Below are 17145 nucleotides of genomic sequence, written 5' to 3'. Positions count from 1 at the left end.
TGGGATCTGGGTGCTGTGGATGGCCCTGCCCGTGGGGCTGAGCTCATGTAAGGAGTGGGGGCTGCAGGAGTTGTGATGGTGCAGAGCAGAGATGGGGACAAGGCTGGGGAGCACCTGCCTCTGACCTTGGTGGAAGGGGCAGCCTCAGTCCCAGTGTCACCAGTCCCATTGGTGTCTCCTTTCCCCTTGGGCAGGGATTTCTGGCCATCTCTCCTGCCCTGTTACTTTGGAGCCTTGTCCCACAGCAGTTCACTGTGCAGCTGAGCATCCCTGACACTCAGTAATTCCAGAGTCAGAGCAGTGGCTGTGTGCATGCCCCATTGGGCACATGATGAGGCTGATCTCTTGTGATGTGATTATATCACTGTGTCAACAAAATGGGCTTATCCTGCCCATCGTGTGACTGGACAGACAGCAGTGAACATGTCCAGCTTTGCTTGTTTCCACAAAAGCCTGTCTTGCCCATAAAGTGTGCCAGTGCTTCTGTTGGTGCTGCCTAATCCTTTGTGGATCCCCTCTCCATGTCAAACAGTTTCTGTTTGCTGGCACACACAGGCTCTGTTTCTGTGCAAACCATGGAGGTGTTGGCTGCTCTGATTTGCCCAAATGCATCCAGGCTTCCCCAGACACTGCCCTCCTACCTGGGACCACACCTGTGTGCCACAGATTTTTCCATTTGCAGGAAGAGTCTGACTGGCACTTGTGAGGCCAATTCCTTTGCTTTTGGATCTTTACATAATCCTAGTGAATGAGACACAGTTAAAATTGTTACCTTAGCTAATTTGCTTTGTGTTTGATTGTAATGTGCATAAGCAGTCTTTTAATTCTTCCTTTTCAATCTTCTAGGAAAGGACAGAGGTCTTCCAGGAGTTCCTAAAATCCAAGACTGGCATCTTGCTTTGCACTGTGAGTAACTTGGAGTCCCTTTGCAGCTCCACACTAAAGGACCTGTCTGATTCCTAAGGGTAACCAGAGGAATTGGCACTGAGCTCTAATTCCAGCTCACCATCTGACCTTGAGGAAAGTCATCTCCTTTTTCTGCATCTCACATGTTCAGTAAGAACTGGGGCCTTCTTTGCAAGCTATTAATATGATCTTCTGCTGAGTTACCATATACAGGAAGAATGGATGTCTCATATTAGAGGCCACCAAGTATTTTGCTTGGTCTTATGTCTGGAAAAATCTGTTCCTTTGAAGCTGGAACCTTGCCCCCTACATGCAGCCAGTAGAATGCAATCCTGATTTGTAGTGTGTCCTGGCACTGCCAGGGAAACTGGATGGAATGTGGTTATTTCCCATCTTAATAACTACCCCAAGGTTAAAAACAACCACCTGCAGAGGTGGGAAGGGGAGCCCAACCAGAGAAGGAAAAGCACATGCTCTGCTGCTTGCCTTGTGCCCTTCAAGCTCCTTCCAAGGGTGCTGAGGGTGAAATTCTTGTCCTCTGCTGAAGTTTGCTGGCACCCTTGGGTTGTGGTGGCACCTTTGCCTCTCGCTCCTGACCTGCCAGGGCCACAGGCTGCTGCAGTGGTGCAGAAGGCTGCACGATTTGCTCTCTAATAGTGGCAGCTGTTGATCTGAAAACGTGTGAATCTTGGCGATTTCTACCCACTGCAAACTTGTAAATTACAGCGATCGGGAGTAATTAGAGCTGAGAAACCCTCTCCAGCTCTGAAATGACTCCTGTTCTTGCTGCACATTATTCTTAAAGGAAACCAGTTGCAATTTTTTCAGAGTGTGGGGAGCTGAATTCTTTTTTTTTTCTGCCCACAGCTCAAGCTACGAGTGCCATGTGTATAGGAGTGCTTGATTTAGCATTGCCAAATTATTTGTCACCTGTAAAATTCTACTTGTTATCTTCTAGTCCTCTTTGTGTGTACAGCCTTTCAGTGATTTGATCAAGGTCAAAATGCATCTTTGCAGTGCATAAGTGGAACTGTAACTTGGTTCCCTTGTATACTTGAGTGTCAGAACCAGGGAGGAGAGTAGAGCTTAAACCGTTCAGTGGCGTAGATTGATTTGAAGATAATAAGTGTTTGGTAAATTCTGAAAAATAAATAGCTAAACTTTGTTATCCTTGACATAACTGAGAAATGTCAGGTACGTATCTTGTTTTTGAAATTCCAATTTAATGGATTTGGAAGGAAGGTAAATGCTCAAATTTAGACAAAGAAAGAGGAAGCAAAACAATTGCAACCACTAGGCTAGCAATTCCTTGGTGAGAAGGTTTGAAGGGAAAATGCAGCCTGTGACAGGAAAAATCTGTCAGGAAATGAGCAACTGTTGACAAGGTAGGAAGAATTTGGATGAAGAAATCTCAGTGGATGGGATTCCCCTCTTGAGACACTGGAGATGTGTTTTGATTTCCTGCTGTGCCACAGACAGGTGAACGTGGAATTGGGGTGACAAGGCAAATAGCCACATGTCAGTTGAGCAGCAATAGCTGTGGGTTTGCTCCTGATCTGTCACAAATGGGAGGTAATGGTCATAAATGGGAGATAATATGGAGTAACCTGGATTGCCATGACGAGGGTGGTGTAAGGTAACACATTTATTGTAACCCTCCTCCTCTTCAATCTAAGCTGCTTTGCATTTCCTGCAAGGCAGGGATGCAGCTCCTGCCGGTGCCGGTGACTCTGCCTCAGCTGGCACACGGTCAGCACGTTAAGCACAGTGAGTTGTGTGTCTTGAGTCCAAAATCTCCCTGTGCTTCAGCTCCCCATCTGTAAAATGGGGAAAGTAGCACAGTTCCATCTTACAGAGATGTTGGGAGGACAAATGCATTGAAAGCAGGAGGTGGCCTGTTACCACAGTAATGGGGACCATATGGACACCTTAATATAGAGATACACTTTGCACCAGTCCCACATTACAGGTGCCTCCCCAACGCAGATGTCCAAAGGGCAGCCAGGCTCTGTGACCACCTCCTGCCTCTAAGGGCATTGCTTTTTCTGACACTCTTCTCCATATCAGAAAAAAAAAAAAAAATTCTGCAGAAAGGTGGTTCTGTTCTTTTCACTGTGAAATCGTGTTTTGTGCCCACAAAATTTTGAAACCTGGCTCACAAAAGAGCAACACAAATAATGTTGCTGTCCTTCCCTTGTCCCTTATGCCATGTTCTCCACCCATCTTTCCGCTCTAGTAAGCAATGGGACCTGCTGTTCCTTTTATTAATTTGCTCTATGTCATATGTATATTAATATAGCCCATAAAATATTTTTGCCAGACAATATAAGCTGGCAGACAAGAAAATAAAAGAAGGGCCATGTATCTCAGAGGGTCTCATCCAGATTTATTTCTCTCTCCTTCACTGAAAGTTCTTTGCGGCTTCCTTTGGGATGTGCCTTTTAAACAAGTTCATCTCTTCCAGGGAGGGAGGAAAGATCATTTGGAGATTGTTTGCTGTTTACTCAGTCACGCTAACTCATCTTGCCAGTTTTCTGGCGGCCCCAGCCAAGAGCTTTCGCCTCTGACAGCTTCTGTGCTCTCCCCTTCCTCCTCTGATTACGCAGCCCAATCTGTCACCCTGCCGACGGGGGTCTCTACCCTGCTGATGGCTTTCCACACTCGGCTGTAATGACTTTTGGCAGGCCGGGAAGGCGCGAGAGCTTCTTCCCCAGCTTGGAGAGCCGTTAGGCCCTCTCTGCCTGTTAGCTAAAGCACTTTGTGAGGTTCTTTGGTAAATAAATGAGTCATTTTAATCCAACTGACAGCCTGGCACCTGAGCAAGCTGCCTTCCATCTGTACTTCTAGGCCTCATGTAGGCAGCCAATTGTCAAGCTCAGGGCCTTCAAGACCTCACCATTGAGTGTCTTTCAAAAGCAACTTTAGCAATTTCCTTTGCCCTAATTAGATTGTGTGAGAGGGACTGAGCAAACCAAGGCCCCTGCAAAACTTCAGTGGCCCTGTTGGTTCTGATCTTCTGCAATGACAGGACTCACTTTCAGTGTGACCTTTTTGCCCTCCATTCCCTGGCATCCACCCCCTGTACCCCATTCTCTGGATCCACCCCTGTACCCCCTAACCACAAGCCCAGGCTGGTAACATGAATTGTTCAAAGCAGAAATTTCAGCTTTTATAGTATCCCTCAGGTGGATTGTTCCTTGATCCTGTGCCCTTGTGTGCCTTGCAGTTGGGATCAGGGCAGGAACGTGGTTAAGGCTTCAGGTTATGGTTTAAAATGGCACTGGTGTAGGTTTGGTTTTGGTTTTTTGCTCCATGAGATGGTCACTGAAGAATTGGCCCTTCCATTGCCCATGGAAAGGAGGCAGCAGCCACTTGCCAAGGTGTCATATCCTTGATTTCCCTGTAATTAAGGAATGGTAGTGTGGGGTCACACATAGAAGGGGCAGTGCCATCTGAGGCAGTGGAAAAGAGGGAGAGTGGTACATTGGAAATCTCTTGGGCTTCTTGAAAGGGTATTGGCAGCAGGTTAGTGCTTCTGTGCGTGGAATAAATGTAAAACCGGATTGGTGTTGTTTGAGCTGTGTTCTCTCTCCTGGAAGGGTGACCCACAAATATTTTTCTAAAATTCTGAGAAGTTGAAACTCATGGGCCCTGCCAGCAGAGGAAAGCAAATCAACTCAAACTTTTTACCCTAGTCCTACCTTGCTGCTCTCTACCAGGTTCTTTGAGGAAAAGGAGCTTGAGGAGACACAGGTGGACTGATACTGAGGAATCTTTGAGAGTTTGCAAAACACTCCAATTACCAGTAAATCCCAAAAGACTTGTGACAGAGAGCCAAGGGAAACCCCAGGAGAGTAGCTGCTGCTGTGTGTCAGTAACAACTGAGTGGAGTTGGTGGCACTGTGAAAGCAATCATGAATGCAAGGCTGGTGGTGGGAGAAAGCCTTCTCTAAAATGTCCTCCCTGGCTGTTTATGAGGCTTTTAGTGAACCTTTTCAGCTTGGGCAAATGCACATGAAAATTCTGACTGTGGCACTGATTTTTCCAAGCTAAGATGTTGAGAAAATTATCTTGGAAAAGTAGGGAAAGAGTCTGGGTGGATAAGAGGGATGGCTCCTGCCCGTGCTGTCCACTCCTCATATTAGAGGTGCTCCAGACCGCAGGGCTGTCTTGGTTGTTGGTTTATTTTGGGGAAACTGCCCTATGCCAAGGTCAGAGCCCTCTGCTCAGACAGCCTTTCCTCAGCTGCTGGGTGGGAGGAAGAGCACAGGAAGGGAAAAGACCAAAGCCTTGTCAGCTTTGGTGGAAGAACAGAGCCAGCCAGCTCGGAATCAGCCGTCAGCGCTCCCGTCTGATCGTGCCGCAGAGTTTATAGTCTTGTTATCCTGGTAACTGCTGTACACGCTTCCCAGCTCCCCTTGATTTATTTTCTCCAACCTCCTTTAAATGGCTTTTTGTACATCTGTTCATTCTGATTCTGGGAACAAGTCACTCCTTAATGAGCGTGTTGGAGCGCGAGCGTGCGTTATTTCGGAGTGGGCGCCGTGGAAAGTGGCTCCTCTTTTACTGCACTTGGAGCCACAAAACAGCCTGGTTAGTGCTTATGGGAAGGCCTTTGCTGCCAAAACATCAGCTTCCCATTCTTTTAACGTGTGTGGGAGTTGCATGAAAACACTTCAGTGGGTGGCTGACACATTTTTAGTACATTAAGCTCCTGCTTACGTCCTTATTATATTCTATTTTGCAACTAGCTAAAAGATACATGTGTTGCAAAACATTTCCTAACAGAGTTAAATCTGCACACCTGCTCTGCTATTGCGCCTGGTGAATGTAAAATCCAAGGAGTATGTGAGGACATTACTAATGAACAGAAAATCAAGAAGGGAGATTGAAATGTGTTTGTGCTCTCTGGTTTGGATGGCATTTAAACTCTCTTTCCTCTCAGAAGGGGGTATGTTTTTGGAGGTATCTGGCTGTGGATAACTAAAGGGTCTCATTCAAGTCCTTCTCCAAGTTGATGGTGTTTTTCACCAGCTGGCACATCAGATAACACCTTGACAGCAGCTTCAGACTCTTTTCTTCATAGCTGCATTTTGTTTCTCCAAATCAAAGCCAGACTGGTGCAAATCTAAGGCATAGCTGAAGTCCCCTCTCCTCAAGCTGTGCTCCAGCTTCCTGCAGATTCTGCTAAATTGTTTATTTGCCTTTTATTTTAGGGCCAGATGACCTGCAAGTCATCTGCTCCTCAACTTCAGACCATCACCTAGGAAACAACTAATTACTTGTAGGTAGAGATCAGTATATCTTTGGACATTCCACCCAAGGCCAGGGATTCTTGACCGTTGGCCTTTTATTTTTTTTTTCCCTTTTTCATCATAAGCAGCCTGATTTTAGTACTTAGATTTGCTGTGGATAAAGGTGTGCTCAGAACTAGTGCTGCCTTTCAGAGATTTAATTCTCCCTCTCTGTGTTTGGGTAGTAGGTGCTCATGAGCAGATCTCTTTTCATCAGTGAAAGAAACTGAAGAACCAAAGGTATCACTAGCATTTACACAGTGGATTCTCTCAGATATAATGCCAAGGGGCTGTAGCAAAATGCTGTAATTCAACACCACCATCCTGAAATAGGTGTTTGTGTCCTCCAGGCTTTGGGCCATAGTAGTGGATCATTTTTGATTGCATTGCATTTTTGACTGCCAACAATCCTTATATTTTAAACCCTCAGTGTTATTTCTGACCTTCAGTCCATCTCTCCCCAAATTAGACACTTCAAATTCCTACTTACATAGCTAGTTGCTTTCAGACATAGTTTCCATCCCAGAAGACTCCTCACTCTGCTGATACCTCCAAAGGATTTTTACTAAAGTGATTTCCTTATTCATTTTAAAGGATGTAGCAGCACGGGGGCTGGACCTGCCTCAAGTGACCTGGATTGTACAGGTGGGTTTGCTCTGTGTGTCTGTGTGTGTTAAGTGCAGCCTTGCTCAGATTAAATCCCTTCCCAGTCCATAACCTTCCTGCAGTTTGCTGGTCTTGGTGCTGATGCCTGCAGGTGGGGGAGACCCACAAGTTCCTGACTGCAGGACTGGGACTCTGGGTTTTGCCAGGATTGCAGCATTGCTAGGGTAGCCTTGGTCTGTTTTTCTCTTTAATAACTGATGTTACCAGAGTTTCTCCTGGCTGGAGATGAAGCACCCTCCATTTCCCCACCCAGGAAGCCAAATTTTGTGAAATCCTGACCATCTCTTGCAGTTCTGTTCCTGTCTTCCTGAGCTTGCTGGGGAGGCAGTTCCATGAGGAGTTTAAGTTAATTCCTCATGTTAAACATTGAGTAGCCTAGTAGTGTCAGTGCAGTGACCTGAGTGTCTTGAGTGAGGCTTGGCTGGGTTGGGGCTGAGTAGCTGCAGGCATCCAGCTTCCAGCAGAACTGCATGGTTCAGATTTTCCCTGAAGAAAACAAGCCCAACAAAACCCCACACTGCTGCATTGCTGTTGACAGAAATACAGTCCTAAGGAAGAAAAAAAATAGAAACAAAGGAAGATGGATTGAACCTTAAAAATAGCAGCCTGTCGTTTCAAAGAGGAGGCTGAGAGCATGAGACAGATTTCATTTCTATAAAAGATTTATAATTAAAAAAAGGTTAGTTGAATAGAGGAAGAACTGATCCAGAGATTCACATGTATCAAGCAACACCTGGGTAAAAGGAACAGGGCACAGAGCCTCAACAAAGCTTTTTAATTTCTACCTCATCCCTTCAGGTAACAAATTTGATTTGATTTTTGTGTTTTTTAAAAAAGGAATGATATTGTAGCAGCCAGCTAGTCGATGAAGGCTGTGGAAGTGAAGTCTTTAATTCCCAGATCTGTATATTAATATAATTTAACCAAAGATATAGTTGCCAGTGTTAGAACGCAGTGCAAATTACCTAAAGCCCTGGGAGACTTCTGTGTGTCCAGAAGGCGAAATCTCAGCTGTCCTGAGAGCTGTGTCCAAGAGCAAGGACCTGCAGGGAGCAATTAGATTGCTCACAGCATCTTACTCACACCTCTAGCCAGTAGAAACTTTGCCAGAGGGCACAGGTATAAACACTAGAGTGGGCTTTGGTTGTTGGGTTTTTTCCAGTTAAACTGCTGAGGGCTCATTTCTGAGCAGTATCTCTGTGCTTGTTCATTTTTTCCAGGAAAGAGAGGAAGGGGGGTAAAGAATAGGGGGAGGTTAAAGGGAGGGAAATGTGTCACCCTTTATCAGATCTTGCAAATGGCTGGGCAGTTTTGATTCCCAGTGAGGTAAATGAGAGGCAGTGCTAAATTTGGGGGGGTCTTTAAGGAACATTTTCATGGTGTCTGGTAGTTGGACAGGGGAAGAGAGTTGCTACCTGTGTCATAGACTGCTGAAAGCACTCCCTCCTCTCTCTTAGATTTATTCTGCCCTGTAACCAGCTATGATTTGCTTTAATCCAAACAAAGCAATTTAGCCCAATTCAAAATTGGCATCAGCTGTTTTTTGTTTTGTGATTTTTCTCCCAAACGCAGAACAGGCAGCTCCCTGCTCCATGTGGGCAGTCCTGGGCGCTCTTTGGTGTGAGATTTGATTAGATTCGATTTTTTTTTTTTTTAAATTAGGGGAAGCGAACAGGTTTCTATATAGAAATAAAATGTAAAAGGCAGAGAGAGAGACACTGAGATGGGGAAAACTGTCCTATTATCTAAAAGTTGGCCAACATGTCACATCCACATGTCAAAAAACCGCCGCGGCTGAGGGGCTGAGTGATGGTTCGGGGGATGAGGCGTGCTACAAACAGCCCAATTCCTCGGGAGGCGCAGCCTGTGGGGTGTGCCTTTTGTTCCAGGTGAGCGGGCTGGGTGTGTGCTTTCTAATTAACATCCTGTTAATTGCTCTTTTTCCCCCTTCCTGAAGTACAACGCTCCGGCTTCACCTGCGGAATACATCCACCGGATCGGGAGGACGGCGCGCATCGGCTGCCGCGGGAGCAGCCTGCTCGTGCTGGCTCCTTCAGAGGCAGAATATGTCAGCTTGCTGGCTTCTCACAAGATTAAGTGAGTCAGAAACGCCAACAAAAGTTTCAGCTCATCCTTGCTAATTAACCTTCCGTGGCACTTTCAGCGGGACTGTGTCTCGTGCAGGTTTTAATAAGAATTTATTAATTCTCGTGATCCAGGCCTGGCCCCAGACTAGCAAAAGGAGAAGAGGGAAGTGTGTGAAAATCATCAGCCTGACAGGTTGTGCATGAGTGAGTGTGTGTGGTGAGGGGCAGGGATAGTCAGAGATCCTTTGCACTCCATTGTTTTCTCTCTGGCCCTGGGTTCAAATCTATGACAAATCTTGTGACTGTGTGGAGATCACAAGTCAAATGAGCCTGTCAGATGGTCCCTGGCCCTCTGCCTGCATGGCACCATATTGTCAGAGACTGTGCTGGCCCTTTGGGAGAGATCTGGGGGAGAAATTGCTGGGGAGCTGTGGGTGATATCTGCAGTTAGTTGACCGAGATGTGTTGTTTAAGTGGCTTGTGACAGGAACAGGAGAGGCTTTGGCAAGTGGTGAGAGCCCAGTGTGGTCCTGGAAGGCAAAAAGGGAGGGTGGACTCTTGCAGACCCAAAGTGGGGTGTGCTTCCAAGCCTCCCTGGCTCTGGCTTGGATTTGGGAGTAGCAGCAAGGAGAGCAAGCCAGGCTCAGTAAGAACCAGCCCAGTGTGCAGTCAGGTACCTGATGGCTGACACATGATGAGATTTTAGTCCAGCCCTGCTTTCACAATGATCTTTTTGTAGAGAAAACCCACAACTGGCTGCTCAGCATCTCTAGGCAGGATCTCCAGCCTCCTCAGCAGCCAGCTGGGTGTTTGTGCCTCCCCTTGCTCCCTGCTCTGCTGTCTCTCAGCGTTTGAGAACATCAGCAGAGTCCCTTCAGTGTTGTGGCAGTGTTGATGGAGCCCTGTAAACTCATGCACAAATTAGTTCCCTTTTATTTCTTGTGTTTCTGTCGGGTGGAGCTGCTTGGAATCGAATTTGGTTTTGCATCCTTGAAACAAACAAATGTTGGCAGTAAATACAGGCTTATTCTAGGCTGTGAGCCATTTAGTGGTCTAACAAAGAGCCATCCATCATCCCAGGTAACTATCTATTAAGCAGACACCAGCAAGACATGGAAGGCTAAGCTGACAGGGTTTTTTTTCATGTAACAAACAGCACTGACATTTAAAGGTGAAATCCCACATAATTGTGAATTTTTAACTCCAAGTAGAAAGTTCTATTTTTCTATTTTATAATATTTTGGTAGTGTTAGAGGAAGGAGAGAGAAATTTCCTTCCTTTTTATTTTAAATGTTAATGCTTTTATCCAATGTTGTTGTTTTTTAACAAGTTTGGGGAAGTGTCACTCAGGCTGGTAATTATGTCTGCTAAGCAGACCTGTTGTTGAGCTGGCCGTGGTCTTCAGGAATCTTGAAGACTCTGAATAAGGAGGGGGAGATTTATGTGAATTTATTTTTCCTTTGCTTTTCAGAGCCAGATGACACTGGGGATTGCCTTTTCTTGTTTTGCTTGTTTGTTTTACATTCTGCAGATGAAGGACTTGCCAGAAATGAGTGTAATTTGCCTTCCTTGACCCCCATCCTCAGAGGAAAGGCAGCGAGTGCCTGCCGGGCACGGGGCAATCCAACCTCTCTGCTCTTCCCACACAGAGGATGAGGAGAAGGGGCACTGGAACAGAGCAGGGAGCTGATGAATTACTGAGAAGATGCAGGAAGGCAGCTTGAAGCTCAAGGCAGCAAGTGCCATCAGCACAAATTGCCGTTACCCTTCATAAACAGAGCATTATGGTGATAATCCTGACAATTTAATTCAGTGTGAGGGCGAAAGGCAGCGTGTGTTGGACTGTCACCGAGCCTCCTCTTAAGCACTGCTCATTTCTGTTCCTTTACCCTAAATCTTTTTGCCCTCTGACTTGGTCTGCACAAGTTACTGGAGTTTGCTATTTTTTTCCCATTCTTAGCTTAATTTTTAAATCTCTCAGGTTTTTGTCGAGGATGAGTGTGTGTTGTGAATCTTTCTTTTTTTTTTTTTAATTTGTTGGGGTTTTTTTTTTTTTTTCCTTTTTTAAATGAAGTTCCCGCTGGGTTTATTGAAATGTAAATACTTCATAAAATATGTATTTTGAAGAAGACAAAGCATGAGATGTGTCCCTGCAGCCTTCAGCTGGTGTAAATGAGCAATGCTCTGCTGGTTTACAGGGGATGAGGATCTGACCCAGAGTTTTTTCCTAAACCCCTCCACCCACCCCAGCATGCATGGGAGTAAGTCCAGGAATGTTGAGAGTCGGAAGTAATGAGAGCAGACGTGGCTTTGTTCCTGGATGAAAATCCACTTTGGAATTAGAGATGACTGCCTTTGAAATTGGAAATCGCTTGCAATTAATTTTCACCGGTACCTGAAGCCTCTCCTTGGCTTCCAGTGTGGAAAAGCAGCGTTAGCCTTTGCCAAAACGATCTCACTTTGGCTCTGCTGAGATCAGTAATTCCTGTTGGGGCTCAGCAAAGCTGCCTCCTCTCTCTGCAACTTTCAGGTTGGGCTTTGCGTAGCTGGAAGTTGTGGCTGCTCTGCCCAGCTGTAAATGTGGATGTGCAGGCACGTGCACACTCATGTTTTCTCTCCATTCCCTCTTTAAAAAAAAAAAAAGGATAGACTCCAAAATGTTCTGTCTCAGCTCCAAGCAAAACTAACAGATTTCCCTTCAAAGGGAGGAGGCAACAAGCAGAAGAAATGCGAGGTTTTGGTTTTGTTTTTTTTTTCCTTTATGTCTCTTCTAGCCCCTTCAGCTGCAATCTCGCAGCGCCTGCCTCGACAGCTATCAGATAATTTCTTTATCTGCTAACAGCAGCCTAACTAATTTATAAAGGAGGAGGCATCACCGTGAAGGCACGAGTCGTTTCCCTCCCTGCTCCAGTCGTTTCCCTCCCTGCTCGGGGGTTGTGCTGTTCCCCTCCCTGCTCCCTGCTGTGAACCCAGTTCTGGTATCTGTTGCTGGCGACACGCCAGGGGAGGGGAGGACCCAACTCCGACAAATCAATGTCAAAGGTTTGACATTTTCATTCATAGCCGTGTCAAAGCAACCTTTGCAGGGGGAAGGGGGAGGTCTGCTTTCCTCTTGCTTAAGTGGTTACCATTTATGTTTTAATTTGCTGTTATACTTTTCAAAACCAGACAGAGGAACCCTCGGTTGTCATTTTATGCTCCATTTCCCTTTCTCCCCCATCACTGCCCAGCCTGTCTCTGCATCCTCTTTGAAGGAATCTGTGCATGGGGTGGCCCAGCTGCACATGGGGGGCTGCTCTCCCTTGTAGGGTGTCCTGTGGCCACTCTGGCCCATCCCTTCCAGGCTGGATGGCTGTTCCTCTGCACCTTCTCCTTGCCTTCTGCTGTGATGCTGAGTTGGCTGAGGCTGAAAAGGCAGGTTACAAAAGTAAAGGTTTTGTTGCTTTAGCTGGGAAGGATGGGGAGCAGGTGAGGATCACAATATCCTGTCAAACACTGTGGCAGAAATTCATCCATTCCTGCTAGCCAGATGGTAGAGAGCTTGGAGTGAAAAGAAGAAGATATCCTTGTTGTTTTAATTTCTTTCTGTACTTTACAAATTGAAGAATAGCAGCAATAGTTCCTTTCAGAAACCACAGGCAGCTTTCTGACCAGCTGAGATTCAGGAATCTGAGAACTGTTGGACCCCAAAGATTTCTCTCTTCCTTAGATTGGTTTAATCCCAAGTGAACTCCTTGGCTTCTTTTCTAGACATAACCTTTGCCCATTACTGAAAATCTGGGCCCACAGACCTCAGCTTTTATGCTCTGAGTAATTCCCTTGGAAATGGGACCCAGTTTGGATGCAGCTGTAATATTAATGGCCTGGAGCTGCACAGCTGTTCCTGTGCTGTCACCTGGGGTGTGTGTGCCCCTTAGGACAGTGTTAAAGAGGACAAAGAATTTCTAGTGTCCTGTAAATGCACCTTTAAGCAGGACTGCTCACTTGGAAATGAAGCAGGTTTCTAAGCATTTCCAGATCTGGGCCATAGCAGGACCCAGCAGTGTCATGCAAGCAGGACTGGAGAATAAATCATCTGGTTGAGCCTACAGGAGGAATGTGAGTCGACAGAATGAAAATAAATGCCCAGTGTGAAGCCTGGCTAGGACAGCTGAATGAGTCTCCTGTATTTAAAAAAAAAATGCTGTGGAGTCCCTAATGGGCTGGGCTTTGGCTTTGCACTTCAGATGAGAGGGGAGGTGAGTTCTCGGAGCAGGAAAGGAAATCAAACTGTGTGTCTGGTGTCAGAGGTGGCTTTTGAGGCTATAAATGAATTGGAGGGTGAGTTTGTCCATTGGGAAGTGCCTGTGAGCTCTGACCTGAGTAAGGTAGCCAGGAGCTGGAATCACACAGGATCCTGTGGGGAAGAAATGTGACCAGAGGGATGGAAGTTGAAGTTGCAGGGGAATTGGCTGATGGGGAAAGTTCCTCAGGGTTTTGTTGTTACCCTATGGGAAGAAGGAGCTGTGTCTTTGCACAGCTTTAGTTTCAGCTCTTTGGTGTTGTGAGTGTGGTCATTATTGATGTGTAAACATGAAAGTACCATCCTTTGAGTGAGGGTTGAGCACTGTGTCTCGTTCCAGAGACTCTGGGAGCTAAACAGGAGGAGACAAGATGTGGCAGGAGTAGCAAAGTGGAGCAGGTGTTTCCAGCCTCTGGGTGCCTCACTCAGTCTCTTTCTCACAGTTACACAAGCAACCTGCTCCTGCCCATGGCATTCAGTGAAAAAAGAAATGTTGGACAATCCCTGGGTTCAAGGTGGAGGTTGCAGATCTTATTCTTTATAGTTACAAAACAAATTTACAAGAAGCATTAATGTTATGAGCTGCTTCAGCTCTGTCTTGAGTTTCTTTTGATGAAAAGAATAACCAGGTGCTTCCCAATTGTCTTGGAGCTCCTCAGTGCAAGGAAAGAAAAATCATAAAAATCATGGAAGTGAATCCAATTTATTTCTTTAATCAGTTCCTCTTGGTCGAGAGCCAAGGAAGCTTTCAGTGGATGGAAAGTCCACCCTCAGTTATTTTGATTCTCTGCTACAATTGGAGTGTGTGTGTTGTTGGCTTAAAACAGTGACAAAATTGTGGGTGAAACTGTGCCATGGAAGCAGGGGTTTGGATTTCACAGTAGTTCCACTCCCAGGGGTGATGAGGGAGTGTCTGGACTAAGACCTTGTGTATTTCAGGAATAAATTCCCAAGCTGAACTGTGAATCTCAACTGTTTTGCTCTCCATTACCAGTCTGTGGCTCGTTCCAGGCTGTGTTTCAAAGCAGGAGAAACAGTAATTTTTTGTCTTTGTTGCCCCAGTGTTTCAGAGCTGAAGATGGAGAAGGTGTTAGCCACCCTGATGAAAGATGATCGCTTCAGGGTGCACAGACCAGGAAACAAGGTGAGTTCCTCTGCTGCTCTGGAATTGCTCCAGTTTTCACTTGCCAGTCCAACATCACAAGTGTGCCTGCCTCAGTGTCTGTCTTTATATCCATGATGTCAGACAGTGTAAATAATTATAGAACTACCTTATATCACAATTTTTCAGTCTTTTGTTGTTCCCAGAAAGCAGTTGTTTGCTAACTGTTCAGCAAATATCTTTGTAACAGGCAGGGAAGGTTTCTGGATGCAAAAGCTCTGTGTTTCTTCATGCACAATGTTTCTGTTTTTCCTGTGTTTCTGCACTAAAATCCTGTTGGAGGTGACAAATGGCTCTCAACTTCTCTGAAGAAACGAGGAAAATGCATTTGGTGATGTGTTACATCAGGGTTTTTATCATCTGTAATTTACTTGGAGCCTAAAACAAAGCTGCCTGGGTTGACAGGCACCTTTTTATTGACTTGGGCAAGCCTTGGGTCTGCCTTCAAGTTGCTAATTCACAGAATTCACTCATTTGCAATTGATGTCTTGGGTGTTGCTGCGCTCTGGCAAATTAAATCCTGCAAGAACCTGCATTTTGAATGGAAGTCAAGAATGTGTCAAGCATGATGCAGCACACACTCTTTTCTTCCCTCTTGTTGCTGTTTTGCCTGCCTGTGCCTTTGTTACCCCGTGTCTGAGGCTCCTCGTTCCCCGTGCTGGCTGCTGGGGCCGTGGTGTTCCTGGGAAAGATGTTCAGTGTTCTGCCCCTCACACACAGCCAGGTCTGAGCTCTGCTGAGATGCAGCTCTGTTTAAAGCTCTCTCCCACCACTGGTTTTGGCTGAAATCAGCCTGTAATGCCTGGGTTTTAAATGGCTGGGTCATGCCTACGATATCACCTCCTAACAAAGTTGTGCTTTGTTAGTGCAGAAATTATTTTAAGTAATTCCATGTGTAAATACTTTCTTTTTGTCCCAAATATGCTTATAGGGAGAGTGACTTCAGATTTCCTTTGAAGACTTTTTCAACAACTCCATTTGTGCAGAAATTGTACTTTAAATTTGTTACTGACTTGGGACAGATTATTCACTGTTCCAGATGTGGAGATGAATGTTATTTCATGGGATGTGGGCAAAAAAGAGAACATGTTTTGTTCCAGGAAATTTCAATTTAAGTTTTGAAAAGCAGCAGGAGAAAATCCCTTTTTAGCAACAAAAACCTAAACCAAACCTGTTTGGTATTTCTACCATGCTTCCAAATTGTCAAATGCCCTGCACATTTAAGCACAGAATTTTTTAAATACACATCTTTTGGCTTTCTTCCTTTCCTTCCAAAAAGCTCTAAACCCAGCCCCTCTTTGAAAGGAGCAGTTGCTGGTTTGGGCAGTGCCAGGTGCTGCACAGAAGGACTTGGTTCCTTTTGCTTTCAAAGGTGGGATTAAATTCCTCTTTTCCCTCTGACATCAAAGCAAGTGGGGTTTTGCTGTTGACTTCACTGGAGCTGAGATCCATCCACTGTGGTTGTAGGATGGTTTTAATCTCTCTCAGGAACTTAGAAATACAGAATAACCAGTTTTTATGTGACTCAATCTGAAAGAACTGAGATTTAAGAAAAGAGTTTCTCTTCCTGGGAAAAACTCTGTATCATTTAATGGGGATGGAATTACAGCAGTTCTGTCAATATGAAACAGATTCCTTCAGGAATGACTTGAAAAATATATTAATGCAATCAAGGACTTGTTGTGTTTGTTAGCTCCATGTTTATATTGCCATGGAGACTCTGAGTGGTCAGCTCAGAAGCTGCAGGGGCATTTCCCAATTTTCAGGAGAGTTAATCTCTATTAAATTCCCTAAATTAGCCACAGGGACAGTACAATGAGCTGAGAGTGCAGTGGGACAGGGGGGATTGAGGAGGTGTCAGGAGGAGCTGAACCTGATCCTGTTGGGATGTTGCCATTGGAGGGAGGTTCAGCTCTGCTCTCACTCTCTCTGTGCTCTGAGTCATGTATATATTATAGTCCTGCACACAGGAACCTCATTATGATGCTCTTCAGTTCTCATTGCCTCAACTCAAGTCCATTATAAGTACCACATTGGAACATGTATTTTTTGGGCTTCTGTGTGCAGCCAGGGAGCAAGCTGAAGTGCCTGTAAAATGTATATTTTATATTTAGGTATATGAAATATATATGTGGCTATGTCTGGGCGTGTGAATGTTCACCTGCCTACAAAGAGAATAAATTTGATCTTTCAACTTTTATGGAGGGGGGCAAGGGGGACTTGGTGAGTTCTAGAGAAGGTGTGTGGAGGTTAGTAAAAAGTTGTTATTAAAACAAAATCCTTCATTTTGTTTTGAAGTATAATGGAAGCAGGAGATGTTACAGCCAGCCTTTTTGGTGGGTTTCCCCATCTTTTTTTTTTCCTGTTTTAAGAATGAACTTTTCTACCTCAGTCTCGTCTTACTGTGTTTCAATTTTTTTTTCCATTATCATGTTCTCTTAAGTAATCAGAAGTTTTCAGTACTTATCCCAACCTCTCAAACCTAAAACCTGCCATCTTCATCACTGGAAGTTTCCTTTTTCTGACAGAAATCCATGAATCTTTTCCTGGTGGAGTTGGCATTTTTGGGACTTACCCTGATGTCTCAAACTGGTGAAATAGCATTGCACTTTGACTTTTTTCTCTTGCATTTCTTCTTTTAGCTTATAAATAATGTTGTTGTCCACACTCATTATGCCTGTGGTTTGGGATCTGCCAGAACAGGATTTTAAGGAATCACAAAGCAGAAAAAGTTCTCCTATCCCACTG

The 17145-nt window shown here is 45.2% G+C and overlaps 1 protein-coding gene across 1 annotated transcript in view; it reads left to right on the top strand.

The window, feature by feature from the left end:
• Positions 1-17145, top strand: part of DDX31 (DEAD-box helicase 31) — a 45703-nt gene that overhangs the window by 10155 nt on the left and 18403 nt on the right. Inside the window, exons 14-17 of the mRNA XM_054646328.2 lie at positions 847-906; positions 6795-6845; positions 8824-8963; positions 14298-14379. Coding sequence (XP_054502303.2) covers positions 847-906; positions 6795-6845; positions 8824-8963; positions 14298-14379 — 333 coding nt within the window. The remainder of the gene's footprint in view (positions 1-846; positions 907-6794; positions 6846-8823; positions 8964-14297; positions 14380-17145) is intronic.

Source organism: Agelaius phoeniceus, chromosome 21, assembly GCF_051311805.1.
Source record: "Agelaius phoeniceus isolate bAgePho1 chromosome 21, bAgePho1.hap1, whole genome shotgun sequence".
NCBI lineage: Eukaryota > Metazoa > Chordata > Aves > Passeriformes > Icteridae > Agelaius > Agelaius phoeniceus.
This window is presented reverse-complemented; position numbering and strand designations above follow the sequence as displayed.